At 42.5% G+C, this 23235-nt stretch overlaps 1 protein-coding gene across 1 annotated transcript in view; it reads left to right on the top strand.

Annotated features, from left to right (window-relative positions):
- The first annotated feature begins 2237 nt into the window (after positions 1–2237).
- The window catches only part of LOC309372596 (uncharacterized protein C6orf132), a 38243-nt gene continuing 17245 nt past the window's right edge, over positions 2238–23235 (top strand). The window contains exons 1-2 of the mRNA XM_081916301.1: positions 2238–2540; positions 18387–18502. Of these exons, the coding sequence (XP_081772427.1) occupies positions 2393–2540; positions 18387–18502 (264 nt within the window). The 5' untranslated portion in view covers positions 2238–2392. The remainder of the gene's footprint in view (positions 2541–18386; positions 18503–23235) is intronic.

Genomic DNA, 23235 nt, shown 5'->3' with positions numbered 1-23235 from the left:
GCTGCCTCATTGCCATAATATTTTCTTCAGTCTGTATTCCTTCACGAGCTTGTGGATTGTTGGGTTTCTCAAATTTACAAAAAGTGAATCGGAATTTTGAAATAATAAGGAAGAAAAAGCCTTTTGCTTGTTCTAAATGCGATGAGTTCAAATGTGAAAAGATTCCCACATGTATTCTCATCTTTTTAATTTGGCCCAGTTGACACAATTAATAACATCTGGTACCTGAGGTGGAACTGTGGAAAAGATGTTAACATGTTTAGCTGAACTCGTCAGTAGAATTTTTTAGAACAGGGCCAAAATTTATCCAAATATTTTTTTCTGAGGAAAACTTTATTTTTCTCACTCTCAACTCTTATAAAAAAAAGGTTGCTTTGCCAAACATTTCCTGAATATTCATTACCATTTTTTTGTGGTGGTCACAATTCCTCACCACCATCACAATGTCCTGGAATGATCCCAGGTCCAGCTCACTGTGAAGAGAACATAACGGTGGCCAGGCTGCCAGTGCAGTTACCACAACAGCAGCAAAACAAACCTTAGAAAAAAGGAGGAAAGAAACTGTGCTACTGCCACCACAAAGATCAAACGTCACCCACAAAGAAAGTGGAAAATTCCTCCTCCTCTGACAGAATATTTGGTGAAGTGATTCCCACCATCGCACACAATTTTGACACTGGCAAATGAGGTGGAGAATTTCAGGACAGCCTTTCCACTCTGCTTTATAATTTTTCTGCTGAAGTAAGTGAATATGCACAAAAATGTGAGTTTCAGGATTAAAAATTAGAGTTTGAAATTCAAATGAAGAAACTGGATTCCAAACACTGCAATGCAGATTGTGCTCTACTTCTGCTTTTTAAATGTGAATTTGCAGATTCACAGTGCTCAGTACTAACAATCTGGAGACTTTGTAGAGACATAAAAAGGTAAAGGACCCCTGACAGTTAAGTCCAGTCATGAACAACTCTGGGGTTGTGGCGCTCATCTCACTTTACTGGCCAACGGAGCCAATGTTTGTCCACAGACAGTTTTTCCGGGTCATGTGGCTAGCATGACAAAACTGCTTCTGGTGAAACCAGAGCAGTGCACAGAAACACCGTTTACCTTCCCACCGGAGTGGTACCTATTTATCTACTTGCACTTTGACATGCTTTCGAACAGCTAGGTTGGCAGAAGCTGGGACCGAGCAACGGGAGCTCACCCCATCACAGGGATTCGAAACGATCCACAAGCCCTAGACTCAGTGGTTTAGACCACTGCGCCACCCGCCATGCTTTGTAGAGACACAGAAGCTCCCAAATGGAGTGACCACACTAATACACATTTCAGAAGCCACAGGAGATCTTCTGATTTACTTCCCCCAAACACCTCCTGTTGGTTACTTGTCTCTGATGCCATAATTTAATGTACAGTAAACATGCCCTTCATAATTTCATGGGGGCACATCACAGCACACTTCCTGGGGGAGGCTCATGTAGACTGGGAAATGGCCATGTGATGAGGAAATAGCAGGTGTTGACATGTGTTAAACATGATGGAGGGGATGAAGATGAGTCTTCGTGAAGAGAGCATTTCCGTAGACCTCTTTCACCTCTCTCTTTGGGAAAGCAACCTTTTCGTTGTTCCCTCTGAAAGTCAATTTTAAAAAAGAAAAAGATATTTTGCAAGGAGAGAATTTTCCTAGTCTTGGGGAGGTTGACCAAAGCCTTAGCTCAAGCTTCTATAGAGTTTACAAAAGGAGAAATGCAGTGACTGTGGATGAGTAGGAAGTTCTTACAGTTGTATCTTTGTTTAAAAATAATATTTATCTGACTGTAGCTATAGATCACACACACACACAGAGAGAGAGGGAGAGAGAGAGAGAGAGAGCGCTTTAGAAACGTAACTTTTTCTGAGACTTACCAAACAGGAAAGGTGATAATCCTAAATCAATATTGGTGTGGTCAGTCGGAGAATTCATGTGTTTGAGACCAATGCTTTTTATTTATTTGGCTTTGTTTCTAAAAACCTGGGAGGCATTCTGGATTTTGCTGCGTTTTGTTTTTTAAACCAGGAAACATCGTAAACCTTTCAGTCCCCGTTGGACATGGCAATGCCTTAGGGAAGACCTCTGCGAGCTCCCAGGCTTAAGAGCTGCCTTGGGTGTAACAATGGCTTATTGTAGCAGTACGGAAAGAATGTGAGCAAAGGAGCTGCTACGGGGTGTGGCCAGGTGAGAGCAGCCAGCCCTCTCTACCTGCTCAGGTGGCTTAGCTTTTAAAGAAGCTGAAAAGTTAGCTCAGCAGACGAGCACCTACTGGAGCTCTGTGTGCTGGGTGGTAGCTGAGCAAAGTGGAAATATGTTTTGCTAGAGGGAGCGTTTGTAGACACGCCGGAGAAGGCAGCAGTCAGGATGAAGAAGAATCACTCTGTGCAGGGGACTATTAGCAGGCTCTTCGGGAAAAAACATGCCAGCAACAATTCCACCACTTCCCTCTACGTCACCAACCCCCCTTGGATCTTCACTCAGGAGGTCACCACTGACAACCTGGCGAGAACTGGTCAGTATGGCTTGTCTTTCGTTTTGAGCTTTCAGGGAGAGGACTCAGAGGAGCCTGTTTGCCCTTCCACTATCCACCCCACCCCCAAATCAGGCTTCAGCTTTTAGGATGTTCAACTGTGGGGGGCTACCGGTACACTCAGAGGTGGGGTGCACAGTTTTGATGTTGCTCTGGATACTTCCATCGGGGCCTTGAGAAAGCTTTATTAATAAGCCGTGCCGTCGGAAAACAACAGCCTTTGGTAGGAATGACTGGATTAAAGAGAAACTTGTTGGAACCTGCAAAACTAAATTAGCAGCCTGTGATCCACTCTCTTTAAAAAAAACAACAACCCAAGAAGAATGTGCAGATTTCAGCAAGTCTCCTGTAGAGCAGGAATATGGGTGTAATGGAGCGTAAGACAAGTAGCAGACCCACCAGACAGTTGTAAATAAATCTCTGACATATTTTTATGTGGGAGATTAGAGTTAGCACTGACTGAAACCCAAAGGCAGCTTTTACAGGGATATCTGGTAGGTCTCTCTGGTGTTGACAGCAGCAGATGTGTTTATTTTGCATATTGTAATTGTGGAACAGCAAACTGGAGGCTCAGATGGGTGGGTGCCAACTCTGAATAGTGTCTGAACAGGCTGAGTGTCAGAAATCCCACACAAGAGCTGTTGGAACAAATGGAGGGTGTGCAGCCGAGTTCTTCATAGATGGCGCCTTTGGAGGCCACCAGTGTTGCGAAACTTGTAGCTGTGTGTGGTTCACGCTAGGCAGTGGCACTGACTTTGTCGCAGTGTCCGGGACTGTGACATTTCAGATGAAAGGGAGACCTAAGTAATAATAAGGGAAAATCAAATTCTCTGGGATGAAATGAAATGTGAAGCTTTGCCCTTTGGCTTGCTTCTAGTTCAAAGAATGAGTCACTTCTTTGCTGTGGGGGAAAAAAAGTTACACAGTGTTTAATTAATAAGTTGTGCTCCATGTCTGAGGCAGTATCAGCCAATACTGAAGCTCTTCTAGGTGCTAAAGTTAGGAATAAGCTTCTTTCTGGTATCTGATCTTATAGGACGCTTTGCAGAATCTCAGAGCTCTGTGTCCAGGAATTCCCATGTGGTGGGCAAAGACTGAATAATAATGATAATATTGCACCCTCAGGATTTATCTGTTGCTCTTCTTCCTGTTCTCAGCTGCTGTTCTTGTTTCCCGTCCATGCACGCTTCCTTTTTCTGGGCTGTGGGTGTCCTTTGGGTTACGTAATAAACATGCAGAAACCTAAATATTGTTGAATCAAGATAGGTCTTCTTACACAAGGCAATGAGAAGCTGCCATTTCAGACAGCAGATTCCAGTGGGGTGCAGCATTTTCCCAAGTTCCATCTGTGTGACAAATGTCATTCTAAAATAAGTTCTAGGATTGAGAGGGGGGTGGACCAGTTGGCCCAACAATAACTGCAAAAAACAAGAAGTGTGGTGTGGTTCTGTCTCTATTGGATCAAGAAGCCTCAGTTAGGGTATACAATGTCAATCCTGAAAGAAAGAAAACCATGTGAGTAGGTTAAAAACTGTGTACATTCAGCATTAGTTTAAAAGCAAAAGCAATGAAGTAGGAGCAATTTTGGGGAAGGGCTGCAGTTCAGTGATAGAGCATTGGCTTTGTAAGAAGAAGATCCAAAGTTCAATCTCCAGAGAGGGCTGGGAATGTCCCCTCTCTTAAATGCTGGAGAGCCACTGCCAGTCCGTGCAGACAGTATTGAGCCAGATGAATCTCACTCAGGAGAAGACACCTTCCTATGCTCCTATGACAGTTGTTTTAAATTGTTTTTAATATTGTGTTTTAAAGTTGTAACCTGCCCTGGGACCTTAGAGTGAAGGGCAGGAAACAAACAAACAAACAAAACATTGGGCCCCCTTAGTAAATGGCTTAGAAGGCATTATTTTAGCTCACTTGATTTTGGATGGTCTAAGTTCACCTTCCTCATCCTGCTGCCATTCATGTGTTTTGGACTCCAGGCAATGCAAGGCAGCATGGCCAAGGATGTGGTATAATGGGAAATGTAGTCAAAAATCTTCTGAAGGCCACCAGGTGAGGGCAGTCTGCCCTGAGAGTTATCTTTGTGTTGTCCTCCATGGCCTTGGAGAACGTGTTGGTAAGCTTGCCATATGGTCAGTTCAAATAAGAAATGTGGCTTTCTCCCACCTTCCCTGGAGTCCATCTCATGAAGAACATTGTACAAAAAATATTTGCTCCAGATGGACTGTGTGTGGACACATTCTGCAGTGGCCAACAGTCTCCCCACCACCATCCCGCCATCTCAACAGCTGCCAAAAGTTTCTACCACCCTGCCATTATGAAAATGGCTGCTAGTCACAATGGACTATATCAATGCAGTTTGATATGCAAGATTGCGTTGGGGGAATAAACTGTCAGAACCCGTTTGTATCAACCAGATGTTTGTATCAACATCCCCAAATCCAATCAGCAACATAGTCAAAGCCAAGCAGTCAACTGCTGGGATATTAACAAATGGTCCCACTCTGTGCCAACAGACTCACTCTGTGGCTTTTGAGTAACTTAACACCTTTCGCCCCCACTCTCAAACAAATCTGTGCTCTCACTCCAAGTGGTTTGAATGGTTGCCAACACCCACCCAGAGCAAGAAACCCCCACCCCTTATCCAGTCAAAACAGAGGAAAACATGCACATAAAAAGGAGGGGGGTGTCAGTGAGGATGGCTCTGGCCAGCGGCCACCTGTGATTTGCTATGGACCACTGTGGGAAAATTATGCAGAGCTGTCCCAAGTCTGCAGTGGCGTAGCGTGGGGGGTGCAGGGGGGGGGCTGGCTGCACCGGGCGCAACATCTGGGTGTTAGGGGCGCAAATCCACGGGTTAGGGGGCGCAAATTACTTGCTTTGCCCCGGGTGCTGACAACCCACGCTACGCCACTGCAAGTCTGTACTGACTTCTACTGAGATACCTTGAAGAAGCTCCCAATTTGAGGAGCACCAGTGGGTCAAGATAGCAGTGAGGTTACCCTAGGCCTGTGTTATACAACCACCTTAAATGTTTGCTGCATGCTTTTCATGCTGCATGGGCTAAAAGAGATTGAATGCTTTAATCCCCACCTTAGTTTGTGTCTGATGAGTTGCAAAGTAAACACAGGTTACCCAACCAGAGATGGGTGTGGGCTTGTGTGTGTCACTGACTCAGAGATTCCTGAATCTAGTCCCTGGCCCCGCCCTCTCTGCTACACCTCCCTTAAAGCTATGGATGCAATTGGCATAAAGAGAAAGCTACACCTCACATGAGCAATGCAGCAAATCATAGAGTTGGAAGGGTCATATAGCCCAGTGTTCTGCAACACAGGAATCTTTTGCCCAACATGGGGCTCAACTCCACAACCCTGAGATTAAGAGTGTCATGTTCTACCAACTAAGCTATACTGACACAACATAGATGTGTCTTAGAAATAGTTCCAAACAACTATATATATATAAAATTATCTGAGAGGGTCAAGTTCAGGTAGAGGATTCTATTGAACTGGATTATGCCCCTTGGGCAAATGTAACCAGAAAACTAGAAACTTATCCATTATTTCACCATTTTTTCTTTATATCCTCAACAAGCATAACTGTTTGTTACCTCCTCTCTCCAAGTAACAAATTGGGCATTGTGGATGTTTATTGCTGAGGATGCTGCTCAAATGTTCCTTTTAGGGCCCAAAACATTTACTCTTTCATTTTTAACCAGGACTGTATGGGGAAGGGCAATTTTAGAGTTTTCAGAATGACTAGAAGCACACTTGGGGGGGGGGATCAGGCATTTAGGTAATAGTGACAGTTCAGTGGCTTTGTGTGGACACTGAGTGGGGGGGGGCGAATGCAGGACTGAGGAGAACCCAATACACAATAAACAGCTGTTTGCAAACAAAATAGGAAATAGTGAAAGAGTAGATGTGAATCCCACTTTCCTAACAAGGTCGATTAGCATTTTCTACTGGTGCTGTGCAACTTCTCTGGCTGGATCACAAACCAATTCGGGCTGATTTGAGTTGACCCAAGATTTGGTCAGAGTGGATTGAAGAAGCTCTGGGTTGGATCCTTTCTGTCATGAAAAAGCTAAAGCATTGTATCAGCTTTTGCAGCTGTGAAAGGAATGGACTGATACATCTGAGCTTCAGCCACTTCCTTCTCCCCCACTCAACTACATATTTAATTGGTTGGAAAATGTGCCAGGCCCCCTATCTAGCTCAGGACCCAGATCTGGGTTGGGCCTGGACCATCCCAAATCAGATCAGGTCCCAAATAGGATCAGAGGGCCATGCACAGCCCTACCCTCTTAGTTTCAATAATTTTGAAATAATTTTGGCAATGACAGTGTGGGGTAAAAATAACTTGTTTTTTCTTGCTTCAGAGGGTAGGACTAGAATGAGTGGAATGGAAAAGAAAAGGGACTAGATTTTGGGTGCACTTCAGGAGAAACAGCACACACACACACACACACACACACACACAGAAACAGCCATGTAAAAATATGTAATAACCAGTATTTTCATTGGAGTTTCTTCCCGCTAAATAGTGCCATTTACCACTCCTATAGATACTATTGATAAAAACTCAGCCACCCTTGCAGTTATTTCCAGGTTAATGTCAGACAGATAGAATGTGATATTTTCTTTGTGCCGTGATGTTAGACTACCCAAAAAAGGGGATAGCACATGTTTGCGTAGCTGGTTGTACAATAGACCATAAAAAAGAATATGTTCTACTGTGGCCGGCGCATTCAAAGAACATCCGCAATATCTATAATTTCTGGAGATGTTTAAATATCTGATGTTGGGCTGTCCTGTGTTGCACATATTTAAGCAAAGGCTGATTGGCTATCAGTCAGGGATGCTATCGTGGCAAGATTCCTACACAGGCAAGCGGTTGGACAGGATGACTTCCAAGGTCCCTACTCTAAAAAAAATAATTCCATGATTCTAAATAAATGTGTCCTGTCCTCTGTGTTCAGGGTTTATGCATAAAACTGGAATGTGAGGAATAGTAAGTGAAATAGGGTCCTACCAAATGGTCATACTAATGAACCGAGAGCACAATGCACATTCACTTATTTATTTATATCTGAAAGAGATATGCCCACACTTTTAATGACAATCACCATTCCTAGTGAAACTATCAAAGTCATTGTGGCAGGGGGTGGGGCTAAGGATACTCAAACAGCTAGCAAAGGTGCAGGTCCTCCCTGACCCTTCAACAGACTCTATTTTCGATTTATTTTATTGAACCAGGAAATAGTAGACATGTACTGCATGTATTTACCAGTATGTGGATTGAGTCAACTGAAGACCATTTTTCCTTTTTGGGGGCTGTTTACACTCTTCTCTGAGAGCATTCACTGATCTCATGCCCCGAACCCCCTCTTTGTTTGACTTCTCCTATGATGAGATATGAAACTAAAGTGACAGCAGTTGCCCATTGTTCCTGACAGTTTTCTTTGTCAGTCTCCGGAAGGCTTTGTCGTGTTTTCCTGATTCAAGGTGGCTTAGTTTGCAAAGCCTAGTGTTAACTGAGGTTGTTTCCAGACAACCTGTTTACTTAGTGCTCATTCTGATCTGTTTATGGGGAGATTAGACAATATTGGTCGTTTATTGAGCATTAATTATGATTTGTTTACGGGGAGACTAGACAACATTGCATCAAGGAAATGTTATCGCACACTTTCCAGAGCATTTATTTTACCATCCTTTCTCTTACTGCAAAAAGGCAGGTTTCCGAGGCAAGTTTTTTGTGCAAGAGTTCCAAATCAATTTTAACCACACAACCAGAATTTGCCAGTATTTGATTGAATCCCACCTGAAAATAGGGACAATGTGGAAGTGCCCCGAGGTTGTATGGCTCTGCATTAAGTGGAACTGGACAAATGCAAGCCACAGTGATGTTCTTCTGTACTGGCTCTTGCACAGCTTATTTTTATTTCTCTGCATCTTGCACAAGAGACTTTTTACTTTAAAAACCAGCAAAAGATTCTTGTGGTATCTTTTAAAGACTAACAGCCCATTTCGGCAGTTGCAGCTCCTTGTTGATTCTGCTTTCAGTAGAGTTTGGGCCTTTTTATTTCTAAAGGGATTGTCATCATCATAGTTTATTTGTATGCCACTTTTCCATGATAAATCGTGCTCAAAGCAGCTAATAACACCAACAACATTATAATAAAGAATGCACTAACAAGTACAGTTATATGAATAACAGACTAAGGAAAACTTCTCCAATCAATCTACTATAAAATTAAACAATCCACTGATCATTCATAGTAAAGGTAAAGGTACCCCTGCCCGTACGGGCCAGTCTTGCCAGACTCTAGGGTTGTGCGCTCATCTCACTCTATAGGCCAGGAGCCAGCGCTGTCCGCAGACACTTCCGGGTCACGTGGCCAGCGTGACAAGCTGCATCTGGCGAGCCAGCGCAGCACACGGAACGCCGTTTACCTTCCCACTGGTAAGCGGTCCCTATTTATCTACTTGCACCCAGGGGTGCTTTCGAACTGCTAGGTTGGCAGTTCATCATAAGGTCTACCAATAAAAATACAAGAGCGTAATGCAGATAACAGCAAAAATAATACATCTCTGAAGCTAAATCTTGACCCCAACAATAACCCCTAAATAATACCCCTGTCGGGGTCTGCACACGCCATACATTTGGAGCACATTCCTCACCCCAAGAACCCTGGAAACTAGTTCACTCCTCCCAGGTAACTCCTAACAATTCCCGGCATCCTTAACAAACTACAGTTCCCAGGATTCTTTTTTGTAAGGGCTGCTTTAAATTTATGGTGTGTATGGAACCCAAATCTCTAAGCACCAGGAGCAACAGAGGCAGCCTTCAGTGCTGAACTTGGTCAGGGCTCTCCCTTCCTGGATCAGATGGAAAAGGTCCAACTTAAGAGCAGGGATCAGTTCTTTCAGGACTTCTAGGGAGATGGTCTTTGTATCTGGAGTCAGCCAGGACCCCAGCTTCCTGTATAAGACTGAAGCCAGTTCTGTGGTGCCCTTGTATCAAGTGGACAAACCTGCTGGAATCTGAAATTTGAGGTTGCACTAGCAGAGCAAAGATTGACAGGGACTCTTGCTTCTTTTCAGTCCCTGCAGGACTTTGGCAGTTCTTACTGCCTTGAGCAGGGATGGCGTGAGGATCTGTGGACTGTCAACGATCTTGGAGGCGTAGACCTTGGCCAAATATACCAAAACCTGGAGAAAGCCAGCTGAGTTCTGTCATGTTATTCAAGTTGGTTTTTGCAGCTGACTCACATGCTGAACAGACATGCCCATACGGGTGTCAGTATGGGTATCATAGCTTTTGGTTCACAGGAGTGCTCTGTCTCTCCAATGTTCAGCCTCCTTCTCATTCCAGGCCAGATGCTTGGCACAGGTCTTGCTCATGAGGATTTGTCCAGAGAGCTTAACGCTGTAAATGATTTAAAGGAAAGGGTGCATTTAGCCTAGCAAAGGGAATAGGGGTAGAGAGACTCCCAAAGAGTTCTTCGGAGTTCAGTTCCTCTCCAATATGGGAGTCATTTTCTTCCACCTATTTTCCTCCCCACCTCCAGTTTCAAATGCATTTTTGTCTCCTTTTTAACCCCTTGGTGGAAGACGCTGGAGGAGATTTCAAGTCAAAAAATGATGGGAGGTGAAAGGGTTAATCATATAGGGTTGCCATATTTCAAAAAGTAGAATTCCTGACACCCACAAATCCGCGTATGGCAAGCCTAGTTAAGCATTCACTACCAGCTTAGGGCTGCCATATTTCAAAAAGTGAAGATCTGGACACAAAAGTTGTTGAGCCTTTTTTGGCCAAAGTTATTCTGGCTCTGTCTGGGAAGTTCAAGACGAATGGCAACCCTATACTAACTGTTTCACAAAGTGAGTTGCATGTATTTAGTCCTTAAAACCACCTTAATTCTGTACTTATCTCTTTGTTGTTATTTTACTGGCCATTTCTTAAGTACCAGATGAGCTGAAGCAAGTGACATGTTTGCTGTGCATTCAACCCCATTTGTTTGCAGAGAGATTAAATGATTTTGGCTATTTAATGAACATTCCTTTCCTTGATTGCAGGGAGGTTGCATGATGTTGCATCAAAGCAAGTGGTATCCCACACCTTTGAGTGCATTTTCCCATTGCTTTTCTTATTACAAAAAGTCCGATCTTCTGGGAAAGTGAGTTTGTTGTGCAAGACCTCCCAATCCATTATTAATGCACAACTTGAATTTGCCAGTATGTGATTGAATAGTGGCAGTCTGGAAGCACCCTTGCTGTTTGCATAGGGACATTTTCTGCACAGGGACATTTCTGCACCAGATCATTTCTGGGCATCTTGGTTTTTTGTTTTTGAAAGGTTTGTATAGATGCAGTTTTTTCAGCAAACAACTTTTTACTAGAAGGATATAGATGCAATTCATCTCACACACCCTTAAAATCTGGATACAACGCTGCATCAAAGTTTCTTAAGGCACCTGGTCTCCAGGTGAGGGCCTTGAATGAAAGATGCGGACAGGTTGGTGGATACTGCAGCTGCCTGGTTTTCCCACGGCACCCTAAACCTGCCTTTGGCAAGCTGTTGCAACATAGGAAAGGCAGACGAGCCACCTGAATAGAGTGTGTGGGCAGAGACTACACTGCTGTATAGGTAAAGAGAGCAGCTCACAGAGAACCTTTTTGTGAGTTTGTGAAAACCTTGGAGCCTCCAGATTGCACAGGCATGAGATAAGAAACACGGGCTGTACATGGTACATATAATTCTCATGCATTATGATACAAGGCCAGTGCAATTTAGTAAGCAAAGAATGAAACTGATTTAGAAGATGTAGACTGTACAGCAGACTATTCCTAGGTAAGTGTGCAAAGGATTCTAACCATGTGGCACAATCTTATTCATGGTTACTCAGTCATAAATGCCATTCCATTCAATGGTCCTTACCCCCTAATAAGCATTTTAAGAATTTGATTAATAACATGAACATAACACTTGGGGAATATATGGGACAGGTTCTCATGTAGTGACCAACACAACAGGAATTAAACTAGTCATGTGACTGGTGCAATATTACCTCATATGTACCATTTGGTGTACCTTGGATGTGATCCAACTGCGACAAACAGACATCCAAATTATAATTTGCCACCTTTTCAGAAAAGGTTCTAAAAATGGATGGAAGAAGTGATGAGCTGCAGTTTGGAGATGCGTTGAAAACATCACGCCAACTGGTTTATTGCCAGTTACAGATAGGTAGCCGTGTTGGTCTGCCATAGTCAAAACAAAAAAAAATTCCTTCCAGTAGCACCTTAAAGACCAACTAAGTTAGTTCTTGGTATGAGCTTTCGTGTGCATGCACACTTCTTCAGATACGTATCTGAAGAAGTGTGCATGCACATGAAAGCTCATACCAAGAACTAACTTAGTTGGTCTTTAAGGTGCTACTGGAAGGAATTTTTTTTGTTTTGGTTTATTGCCATCAGCTTGGGTTGACATCCTTCTCTCATGCAGTCGATTTAGAGGAAACCTTCTTTATGAAGATGTGTTGAATCAATGTTATGATGAGGTTATTTGTAGCAGGCAGGAACCTCACCCAGACTGTTAACTTCAAGGTTAACCTGATTATCTGTTCCCTTTTTAAAGCTTAATTTGGCCATCTAGAAAGGAAGCCAGGCAAAAGAGTCATAGACTTTGGGTGTCAGTAACCTCTAATATCATGACACCCCAGACAACCAGGTATCTAAAGAATTTCAGCTTCAAGCAAGTGAGTAAGGCAAAAATAAATAGAAACAGGTATCACCTTGAGAAGCATATGCCCAGTTTTTCTTCTTGCAATAGCGAGAAATGTGTGCTGCAATTTCTACACAAATGTCCATTGCTAGGAAAAGTGGCTAGAAGCTGTCTCAGCCTTTGGTTAAACACTGTGTGTATGTATACCTTTGCTGACTTAATCCTTTCTTGGAGGAGTAGGGAACTATTATATTCATCCACACTTATGTTATCCCCGCTCTTCCTGAGTGCTTTTGCCTGGCTGTCCTTGAACAGTGATAAGGCCTCTTGTTTGTCTGCCTGGAGAAGTGTGTTTGTGTGGAAAGCTGTGACTTCTGCATGGTTGAAGTGTTTCTTGTTGTATAATCACATCTATTGTGCTTTGCCTCTCACCCAGTGCCAAATTTACATATAAGCTAAACAAGCTATAGCTTAGGGCCCCACTCTCTTGGGGGCCCCCAAAAAATTTAACGAGAAAAAAACCTGGATGTACATTTCCAAAATATAAGATAAAAAACAAATAAAATAAAACCTACACAGCAACAGTGTTTTGTGTTCTGTAGGCTCCTATGATGTAAGTAATGGGCCTCGCTTGCTAGCCCGCTCCCTAAAATATCACTGGTTTCCTCACTTCTGTATGTAGGGTGCCTACATTCTGCATGTGCAAATGGCTTTAGATACCTATTAGGTCCATAAATTACCATATATTCAACACAAAAACAGCAACAATTTGTTGTTGACCAAGGACAACTGGACATATAAAGGGTCCCATTACCTTCAGTAGCTTAGGGCCTCATCAAGCCTAAATCCGGCCCTGCTTCTTGCTCTCACCCTGTCTACTGCTGCCATGTGGCCCCAGGGAATGTGGCACTCTGGCTGATAATGAAATTATCTTTCCACTCTCCCTCTCTGTCTTTCTAAGGCTGAATCAGCAATGAAATGTAATTGATAGGGTTGGGTGTGGGCCTTTCTCTCCATGTGGCAATCCATCCTGCTTTGTGGCTGATGGTGCATATTCTGCACGTTGCACCTTCCTCTCTGCTTTACTTTAACACATTCACTTTCTCGGTAGCAAAGTGCTGCAGAGCAGCCCTTTAAGCAGAGGTGGGGTTTATAGAAGCGGAGTGTCGCTGCTGATCATACCTGTTAATTCATAATTTTCAGCCGAGAACCTTATTAAAGTAAATTACAGGTTGTGGTGCTCATTACTAGAAAGAACAGCTCAGAGAGGTGTGGTCCCAAGGCAAGCGCTTAAGGATGGAAGCTAGGAAGTCCCCAAGTTCTATTCTCAGCTCTGACACCAATTCCGTCATCAGGTTTCCTCCCCTGTCAGCTTTACAAGGGGAATAGTTACAATTAACATAATGTTTAGGAAGGATGTCTGTGCCCACAGAAGAGATCAGATACTTGAAATAGTTTCTCTTTCCAACAGGACTGGCTCCAGCGGCTATTACCATCAGGTATTTGCTAAGACTTAAGGACTCCAGAAATGCTTTTGTTTAAACATGACAGGGACCTCACAATAAACATTGCATATATACTCTGTTTCCTCCAGATTGGGGGTATACCAAAACCTTGGAGTCATGGGCATTCAAATCATCATCATAAAATTCATAACCACTTAATTGTCAGAAGCCCCAGTTTACAAAATATTAAGGAGAAAATTATAAATATTATAATTGTTATTTTTTTCAGTATGTATCCTGCCTTTCATCCCAAAGGATCACAAAAACCTTTTAATGAAACATGATTCTTTATTATTTCCTCTCTTTTTTTAAAGGCTGGATGTTTCAGTGATTTTGTAAATGCAACATGACAGCAGCAATAGCGCTGACAGTACCAAACACTGCACATTCTTTATTTTGTTGACTTCATTATTTGTTAATTCTGTGGTTTTATTTCTTTTCTATTTAGTGATCATTTGCTCATGTGGTGTTTTTGTAACCCACCTTAGGCTCATTTGGTGAAGGGCAGACTATAAATTGTTTATCTCTGTTAGGAAGTGACGTTTTGGTGGACTGCAGTTCCCATAATACAGCTGCATGCACAAAAATTAAGTAAACATCAGATCAGGAAGCTAGTCGGCGGGCAGACTAGAGGTAGCAAAGGCCCTTCCTACAAAGGAATAAAAGGAAAGTGTTTTGTGTTCAGATTGCATTTCTTAACTGGTCTTCAGCAAAAGATTCTAGGGCAACGCACAAAAAGTATTCATGCAACAGATGAATACAATTTCCAAAAAGAAGATAAAGGCAAACTAAAAATGTAAAACGGGAACAGAGAAGGTAGTTCTAACTGAAATATAATCCAGAGCCCCATTGACTTAAAATAGGACTTGCAGTGCAACTCTATACATCTCTATTCAGAATTAAGTCCTGTTAAGCTCAGTGAAGTGTATACAGAATTGCAACTTTGCTTATTTTTGAGTAGACATGTATAGGACTGTGCTCTTAATATGTTATACAGGTTTGATTAAGTTTGCCTTCACACCTACCCTGTATGGTTAGTCACTATTACTATAGTTGGAAAATGGAAACTGAGAGGGAGAATGTAGTTGACCTGAACTGTGGTTCATGAGCTATTTAAAATGATATATGTGTCTTGTTTGGAAAGGACATGGATTTAGGAAATAGCATACCATCTTGTGTCAATCAGTGATGGCTACATGAACATCTATTGCACAGCACATACTACAGAGGTGTAATTGGAAGGTCTCAAAAGTTGTGGCTACGCAGTAACATGGTCCCAAACAATGACACAAGAGACCTATATTGCCCTCAGCACCCATCATGCCTTTTCCTATGTGAAATGCTTCCATGAAATTAATGTGTAATGGTTGAAGCAGTCCTCAATGTATTCAACCACTGAATTACACTGTTAGCAGTATGTTGGGAGGATATATTATATAAGAATTTAATATATTAGATAACCAAGTAAAGGCTCCTCCACATCCCAGTGGTAATTTGCTGTCCCTTCAGAACTATTTTGGGTTGGGAATGGCAACTTGGAGCTTCAAGTGGCAACTATATTTTGTGGTGGTCCCCTGTCTTTGGAATGCTGTTTCTTAAGAGGCCAATCTTATAAGCCTTTTTTAAAGGGGGTGCAGGCTATTTGGAAGCTGTGTGGTGCATTGACTGAGTTTACTTGAAGGTTGACTTGACTTTAGCCTGCTGCCACCACTGTTATCAAGGAATTTGATGTTGCTGGCTTTAAAGTGTATTGTTCCAATGTCTTTTAATAGAAGTGCAGTTTTGAATCAATTAATCTTTCAACTTGTTTATTTGGAAGTTCTGCAGATTTTGATGGGATTTATTCCTGAATATGTGTGCGTAGCCTTAAAAAAATATAATGGATTAAAACTATACCCCAATTAATCTGGCAGCATTTAAAAAAAAGGAGTACTCTTAGTAAATATTATTGGGAAAACTTAATATTGAAAGTGGAATTTTGTGTTCACTTTCACAGATGAGGGAATCCATTCTGCTCATATGTGGCAATCATCCACAAACATAAAGTATGATTCTTGTTTTAGACGTTTTTTTACATGCAAATATTTGGAGGGAAATCAACTGATTTAATCAACTAAGTGGCTAAAACTCATACCAATCCAATTGCTTAAAATCTCATAGCTCTTTTATCTGTTTCCATATCTCTTGTGATATTAGCCAATGTCCCAGCTGGGACCCATAAGTCAGATAATAAAATGCAAAAGCAAACACCTTTCTAGCACTAACAGAGCAATAATGTGATAGTTTGATGTACCTGAATGGAGGAGCCAAGTTGTGCCCTAGGGCTGTCCCTACATTTAGGCACAGAAGAGTGACCTGCCTTGAGGACCAGATTTGGGGTAACATTAAAAGACAGCCATTTGTCAATGACTGCTACCTTGTTTATTATCTTCTTGCCACCCTCTCAGTTTTCTGCCCCAGGCACCAAAACGTTTCAACCATCTGCATTCTGCACTCTCTGAATTGTTTCCTGTTCCTGACTTTATCCCTCTCTTACCTTGCCTGCTGCCACAGTGGCATGAGGAAGAGCCACTGCAGCTATTTGTCTTGTCTAACCTGGGGCTGGTGCCCAGTGGATGATGCTCTGTTTGCCCAACGAGTGGGCTGTGCAGGAACATTTCTACTGGTAATTATGAAGGGCGCAGGTGTCACCACGTGCATAGTTTCCTAATTCTTTCCATTCCGCATTGCCGTTCTTAGGAAAGAATGAAGCAGCCAGGCAAAGAAAAACCCAACAGTTTCATGCAAAGCCTCACCCTGTACCTCCTACTGTGTACTCTATTAAATTCACTGAATGGAGAATTCACTTGTCTGAGAAGAATTCACTTCCTGTGCTTGGTGTTTGTTGCAAAGGCACCAGACAAAAGGCACTGCGGGTGCTGGCTGCAAAGCTGAAAGCAGTGATATTCTCAAGCAACACTGGGGACTTATTGTCCCTCTGTGGCCTGTGCCTGAATGATAAAGTAACCCAAGGTGCTTGTGTATTGAAAACAGACTCCCTGCCCATGGGGGTGTGCAGCAGCAGGGATGGTGTGGCTACACATTGCTTGCACTCTGGCACCACAGTCCCATCCCTTCTCCTGCCAAAGCCTGTCAGCCAAAGGCCACCATTTGAGGCCCACTGAGAGCAGAACCTGGCCCATCTGCTAAATCAGCCCTCTGCTTTATATGCTAGAACTTGAATGGGGGAAATCAATGAGAAAGTATTTTTTACCAGATTTTCAGTAGAGTCCTTGTTCTCATACTTAAAAAAGAGAAGAAGAAAAAGTGGGGTGTTCTGGAGCTTGGCTCTCAGGACTCCTTTTTCTGTCACTTTTTGTGCATACATGAGACCCAGCACAGAATATAGTAAACAAGAGTATTTTATTTCAACAGAAGGTACCTTGGTGAGAATCCTCATTCACAAAGTTGTGTGTGTATGAATGTGAATGAACCTGTGACTCTAAATATTGTTGAGCTGGAACTCCCATCATCCATGACTATTCCGCATGCTGGTTGAGGCAGATGGGAGTTGGAGTCCTACAACATCCAGAGGTCCACAGATCCCTGCACTAAGTGACCTTGAGGAAGCCACTACCTCTCATCCTAACCTCTCTCACAAGAGTTGCTCAATGAGTTAACTTAAGCTGCTTCAAGGAAAAGGTAAATGCTAACATGATACCTGAGAACAGCAACAACATATGAAAACAGCACCATTTATGAATGATAGAAGTCATACATGCATATTTAGAGATTGTGGCTACCTTCAGTAATATACATGGGTGGACTGCCAATAGTATGCAACCATTAGTCACAATTTATACCAGTGCAAGCCATTCATAGGTGACTGTTGAATTTGAACCAATATATGTTTTAGGAATGTAGTTGAGAATATGCTTTTTAAAGCGTATTTTTAAAGATGACATTTTTAAAATGTCATTTTTTATTTGCATAGCACTTTTATTACCTTACTGTATGTATTCTTGCTGGCATAGATATGCCAGCAACACATTTGCAGGCACATGTAATCTATCTATCTATTCTATGGAGAGCTCAGTTGATGGCAGCTCTAGGTTTACATTTAGTAGCAAACTCCTATTTGCTTCTGTATAGTGTGTCAAATGGCCCTTAGGTCTTCTACAAAAACCTGTGAAGAGACCCTCGGCTCCAAGGGATTCTGTAAATCTCAGGTGCTTCTGAATTGTTGTTGCCCTGGTGTGCCTGTTATTCTAACTGTCAGTTCATCTGAGATACTTGCTTTCCATGCAAGCAAACCCTGAACATCCTTGGGCATTCTGACAAACATAACAAGCAGGATCCGTTTGCAGGGGCCAAACAAAAGTGGCTCCAATATGGAGCAATACAGAAGAAATTACAGGCTTGACCAACTTAAATTGTCGTCTTGATAGCTATCTGATCCAAGATACCCATTTAAGCAGTGACTCATGGATTTTTACATAAACTCAGGGAGTTCTGCCCATTACCCTCAAGGTGATGGGGTTCGCGGCCACGCCTTCAAAACAATGTGTGGTTTGTTTGCCTTTTGTTGCTAACTTGCTTCTCTTTCTTGTTTCAGGTGAAGTGGATGGCATCTATTATGGGGATAATCGCTTTGCTTCAGTGACAGATTCTGGAACAGCAACACTTAAGCCTCGTCCAAGAGTCCGACCTTTGTTGACTTTCTTACCTCTTGTGAGTATTTGCTATGTGTAGCAGGTTGGTTTGGCTTTAGTTTGTATGGTATATATGGAACGCAGATGCCATTTTGCTTCTATAAAATGAGACACAATGTAAGACAGAGGCGGGCAGAAGGTAGTTTGGGGTCCATTGCTAGTTTGGGGGTGACTTTCAGTAGATCTTCTGATGGGGCACTTTGAGTGGTGCCCTGTGCCCCTGAGGTTTGGTCAGCAGGCCCACACTAAAATGGAGAGGGGACAGCCATGTACAACACCTTGAGCTCCTTGGCTGTGTGGTAAACATTTTTGAGTAGGATGCAGTCAGCCAGCTTACTAGGTGCTTACATGTACACTGTGGAAAAGTTACCACTTATTAAATGATTGCTGTGTCTACTTATGCTCACCAGCACACTGATCCAGTAAAAGCTGTTACTTAATGTTCTTCTTCAGATGGTAGGACATGGGCTTAAAAGGCTATCATGAGTGGAGAAATTTAAGCCACTGCAAACGACGTAGTATCCATACTTTCCCAACTTATCTCGCAAAAGAGAGAGAGAAAAAAAAACACAAATGAAAAGTAGAACTGATGGAGAACTTCCTGGTGATGGTGCCCAAGGCAGAAAAGGCTTAGATGAGGTACAGGGAACATTCTCAGCATACATTCAACTGGTTCTCAACTTGGTTGACTGGATCTGCACCTTTCATGCAAATGCAATGGAAATCATTTTGGGCCTTGTGCTTTGTATGCATGTTGAAGTTTTCCCTGTTGGTTGTGTCACAGCCTGGTAATCTTGACTTCAGTGACGCCTCAAATTAATCAAATGAATGACTAATAGAAGTGGGGTCGGGGGAGAAGGAAAAAGCATAGAAGAAGGAGGAAGTGTGAGCAGGGATGCTAATTCTGTAGCTGAAATGGCAAAATGAACATGAACACTGTAGCCCTGTTCAGGTTTTCTTATGCTGGACCTGTGGAGACAGTATGGGGCCATGAGTGCCAGTCCCACCACCCCTTCAACTTTGACGGTCTCGCATTGAGTGGGAAGGTCTGAAGAAGTATGTATGTATGTTCTGCTGAACACCATTACAATCCTCCACGACTCCATGAATACAATTTAAGAACTGTAGTCATCCCTCAATTTGAGTAATGATCATGCAGTGCATACTGTATGCTGAATGTTTCCTAAGGAGTAAGAGTGCTACTCTCTGAAGTTTACTTTTATCCAAGTGTGGAATGGAGAAACTTTATGGACTATATGGATTCTATGATTCTTCTTCAGTACAAAAAGTAAATTCAGAACTTGGCACTGGGTACAGAATTTGGTGTGCTTTCCCTTTTGAAACCCTCCCCCCAATTTTTTCTTAATTTTCATAATTTATACAGGTCTTGACATTATAGTTCCTTTATGCTGAATTCTATATTTTTAAAATATGCAAACTGCACAGCCTATGTGATTAATTGGCTGTTCCACTTCATTTGCTCTTTTTAACAATACTTTGGGGAACACAATCCCAGGGGTTCCTTGGTTTGTATTGTACTCATTTAATTTGTGTTGGGCACCAGCATTAGATTTGCTGCTTCTGGAACCATGACAACAAGAAGCAGCTGGAAATAGCATACAGTATCTTATTTCAGAGACAAATATTTAAGATAAATCAAGCAGAAATGCTGTTTGGTACTACGTTTGCTATAGTTAAGTTGGCTGTTGGAGGGAGCAGACCAACAAATGCATTTTCCTAGTGAAATTTTAGTCTCATTTCCCTCTTTAGCTAACCAACCAGACAGACGTGGGTATCAGAACGGGTTAGTTAGTGCTGGAGACCATTTAATTGTTGAGTGACTTATGCCTCTGAGACCCATTAATTCCACTTGTCTTCAAAGATCACATTAATACCACACTTTAAAGCACTATGATACTGTTTTAAACATTCATGGCTTCACCCAAAGAATTCTAGGAGCTGTAGTTTAAGGGTGTTGAGAACTGTTAGGAGGCCCCTATTCTCCTCCCAGAGCTACAATTCCCAGAGCTCCCTAGGAAGGGTGAAACCATTCTGTGAACTGTAGCTCTGTGAGAGGTGTAGGGTCTAACAACTCTCAGCACCCTTAAGAAACCACAGCTTCCAGAATTCTTTGGGGGGAACCCTGACTAATTAATTTGGTATCATAGTGCTTTAAATGCATGGTGAGAATGTGGCCTAAGATGAGACCCATTAATTCCCCTTGCCCCTCTAAGATGAGACCCGTTAACTGTTGACATTCTAAAAGCTCAGAGACAGCAAGAGAGTTTCCATCTGCTGGAAAGCCTCCTGTCCTTTTGCTCAAGCAGTCTCTTCTCCAAGTGGCGTAGCATGGGGGGTGCAGGGGGGGCGGCCGCACCGGGCGCAACATCTGGGGGTTAGGGTTAGGGGGTGCAAATCCATGAGTTAGGGGGCGCAAATTACTTGCCTTGCCCCGGGTGCTGACAACCCACGCTACGCCACTGTCTTCTCCCACCCTTCTCTTCAGTTCTGCTGACTACAGCAAGTACAAGAGAAGAGGCTGGGAAAGCACCACTTCTGCATATTATCCCGATAACACCAGGTTTTAAAACTGGTAGGCAAATAGCATGTTTATGATAAGAAAGTTTGTGCCTGTGTGGCTTTGCAGTAATAGACAGAAGGCCAAGATGGGTCAGATAATTTTGTGTGTGCATGTGTGTATCAGATTTATCAACTGTTTCCCAGCCAGAAGCTGTCGATAAAATAAAATGGGAAAAGTACCAATGATTCAGACTCGAAAAATAAGATTAAACACAAAAATACAGACTCTAAGACTGAGCAAATCTTGGAAATAGTTTTATTGTTTTCTAACTATTTCTAAGATTTGCTGAATTAATATTCCATAAATGACTAGGTAAAGGAAAACCAGCATAAACTCCTTCGGTAGTTGGCTAAATACCAAGATACTAGCTGCCTGTATAATTTCTTCTAGAGGAGATTCCCATGATTTTGGAAAAGTTCATGTCCGGGGGGAAATGTATCGTAACTAAATTGGGGTGGCTTCACATGCAGTTTTGAATTTCTTATGCTCTTTGCAGTGCTTATCTCCATGCAGAGAGGCACACATACTAAGCAGAATTCCACACCTCTTTTTCATTATGTGATTTGCCAGTGTCATCTTCAGCTGTGCTCTGCTAAAAACAAACTTGATATCCTGCATCACATATGTGCCTCTTGAAGTAGTGGGAACAGCATTTCTCTGGAACGGTTATTAAGAATTGCTCTTAATCCCGTTCAAAGGCAATCTCTACTAAGGGCTGGTGGATCCCAAATGCATGTCCATCACTTGATAACTGCAGCATGTGTGAAAGTCCTGGCAAAGATCAAACGCCCCCAAGTTGGACAGCCATAATGCTTTTCCATGAAGTCAGTTTGCACATCCAGCTGCAAGTCAAGTGGTGCATTTCGTGATATGAAGACAGGATGCCTTGAATGTTCACTTCCAGTTCCTAATGCCTACCAGACAGACATGTGTTTAGCTGGCTTCTGTTACTTCTTGTGTTTCTTTAACTGAATTGTCCATTGAATAACTGCAATACCAAGAAGTGGTGCTGACTAGAGAAAGGGCATGGGAAGGCATTATTAGAAGTCAGTGACATTGAACAGATGGCTCCAAAGGCATCATTAAGTGGGAGGGAATATCATGGCTCAGGTGTCATTTAGGAAATAAATGAATGAACTCTGAGGATGCCTCACATAATGCTGCTGAATGAAATGGAAATATTTCAGCATACATTTTGGGGTGAATTCATGCATGCATTTCACTTGGGGACTGCCCACATGTTTACACTGTTGTGGAGAGAAACCACAACTGTTTCCCTTGTCATGAAATAGATCCATGTTGCTACATCAGAACTTACACTAAAGTGTAAGGGTAAAGTGATAAAGAAATTATGAGACCCTTTTTTTTTTTGGTAGAAGAGCACTGGATTTTGAATCACATAGATTTGACTAATTGTTTTGATTGGGGGGGCAGTCCCTGAGCTTTAAACTGCATCAACACAATTCCTTTCCCGCTTCCTGCAGTCTTTAGCTAGTTGGGTGGGAAGCTTCAGGGTCACACATCAATGCAAAGGTGGGAACAACAAGAACCATTTGCTCTTTCTGGGCTTCCTGTGGAACCCTGAAAAGGTGGTATGCATCTTCCCCCAATAGTGAAATCTGCAGGCAAGTGCATATAACAAATCTTCATTTTAAAAAAGCAAAGAAAAACAGCCTGGGGATGATCCAGTTTTGCCTACAGGAGTGGCAGAGGGAAGGAGTGCTTAACTCCTGTCCTGCTGTCCATTTTTCTACCCAGAAGCTCCCTGCCCAACTATACTGCTCCCCACTACCTGGGAGGGATCTAGATCTGTTTCGATAAAGGTAGAAAAGCAAATGGGGGATTCTGAACAGGAAGATGAGTGGTAGGAAGCAGCTAAGGTTGCTGTTACTTTACTCAAATGGTTTCCCCAGGCTACTTTCCACTTTCAAAATAAAAATGCTGGGACTTCATTATGTATATTTTAATATAGTGTTGTTGTTTGCCCTTGAAGCTCAATTTATCTCACTCTGGGAAAGTTGTGAGCTGCGAATGTTTCTGACCTATTCACCCTGGTGTGGAACAAAATAGCAGCCTCCTCCCATTGGGCCCAGAGATATGGGAGTGATGAGAAACACTCCAGCAGCTCCCATGCTGCTGAGGTAACATAAAATTATCCAAGTGTGGTTGCT

This window comes from Podarcis melisellensis, assembly GCF_964234715.1.
Source record: "Podarcis melisellensis genome assembly, chromosome: 6".
In the NCBI taxonomy this organism is placed as follows: domain Eukaryota; kingdom Metazoa; phylum Chordata; class Lepidosauria; order Squamata; family Lacertidae; genus Podarcis; species Podarcis melisellensis.
This window is presented reverse-complemented; position numbering and strand designations above follow the sequence as displayed.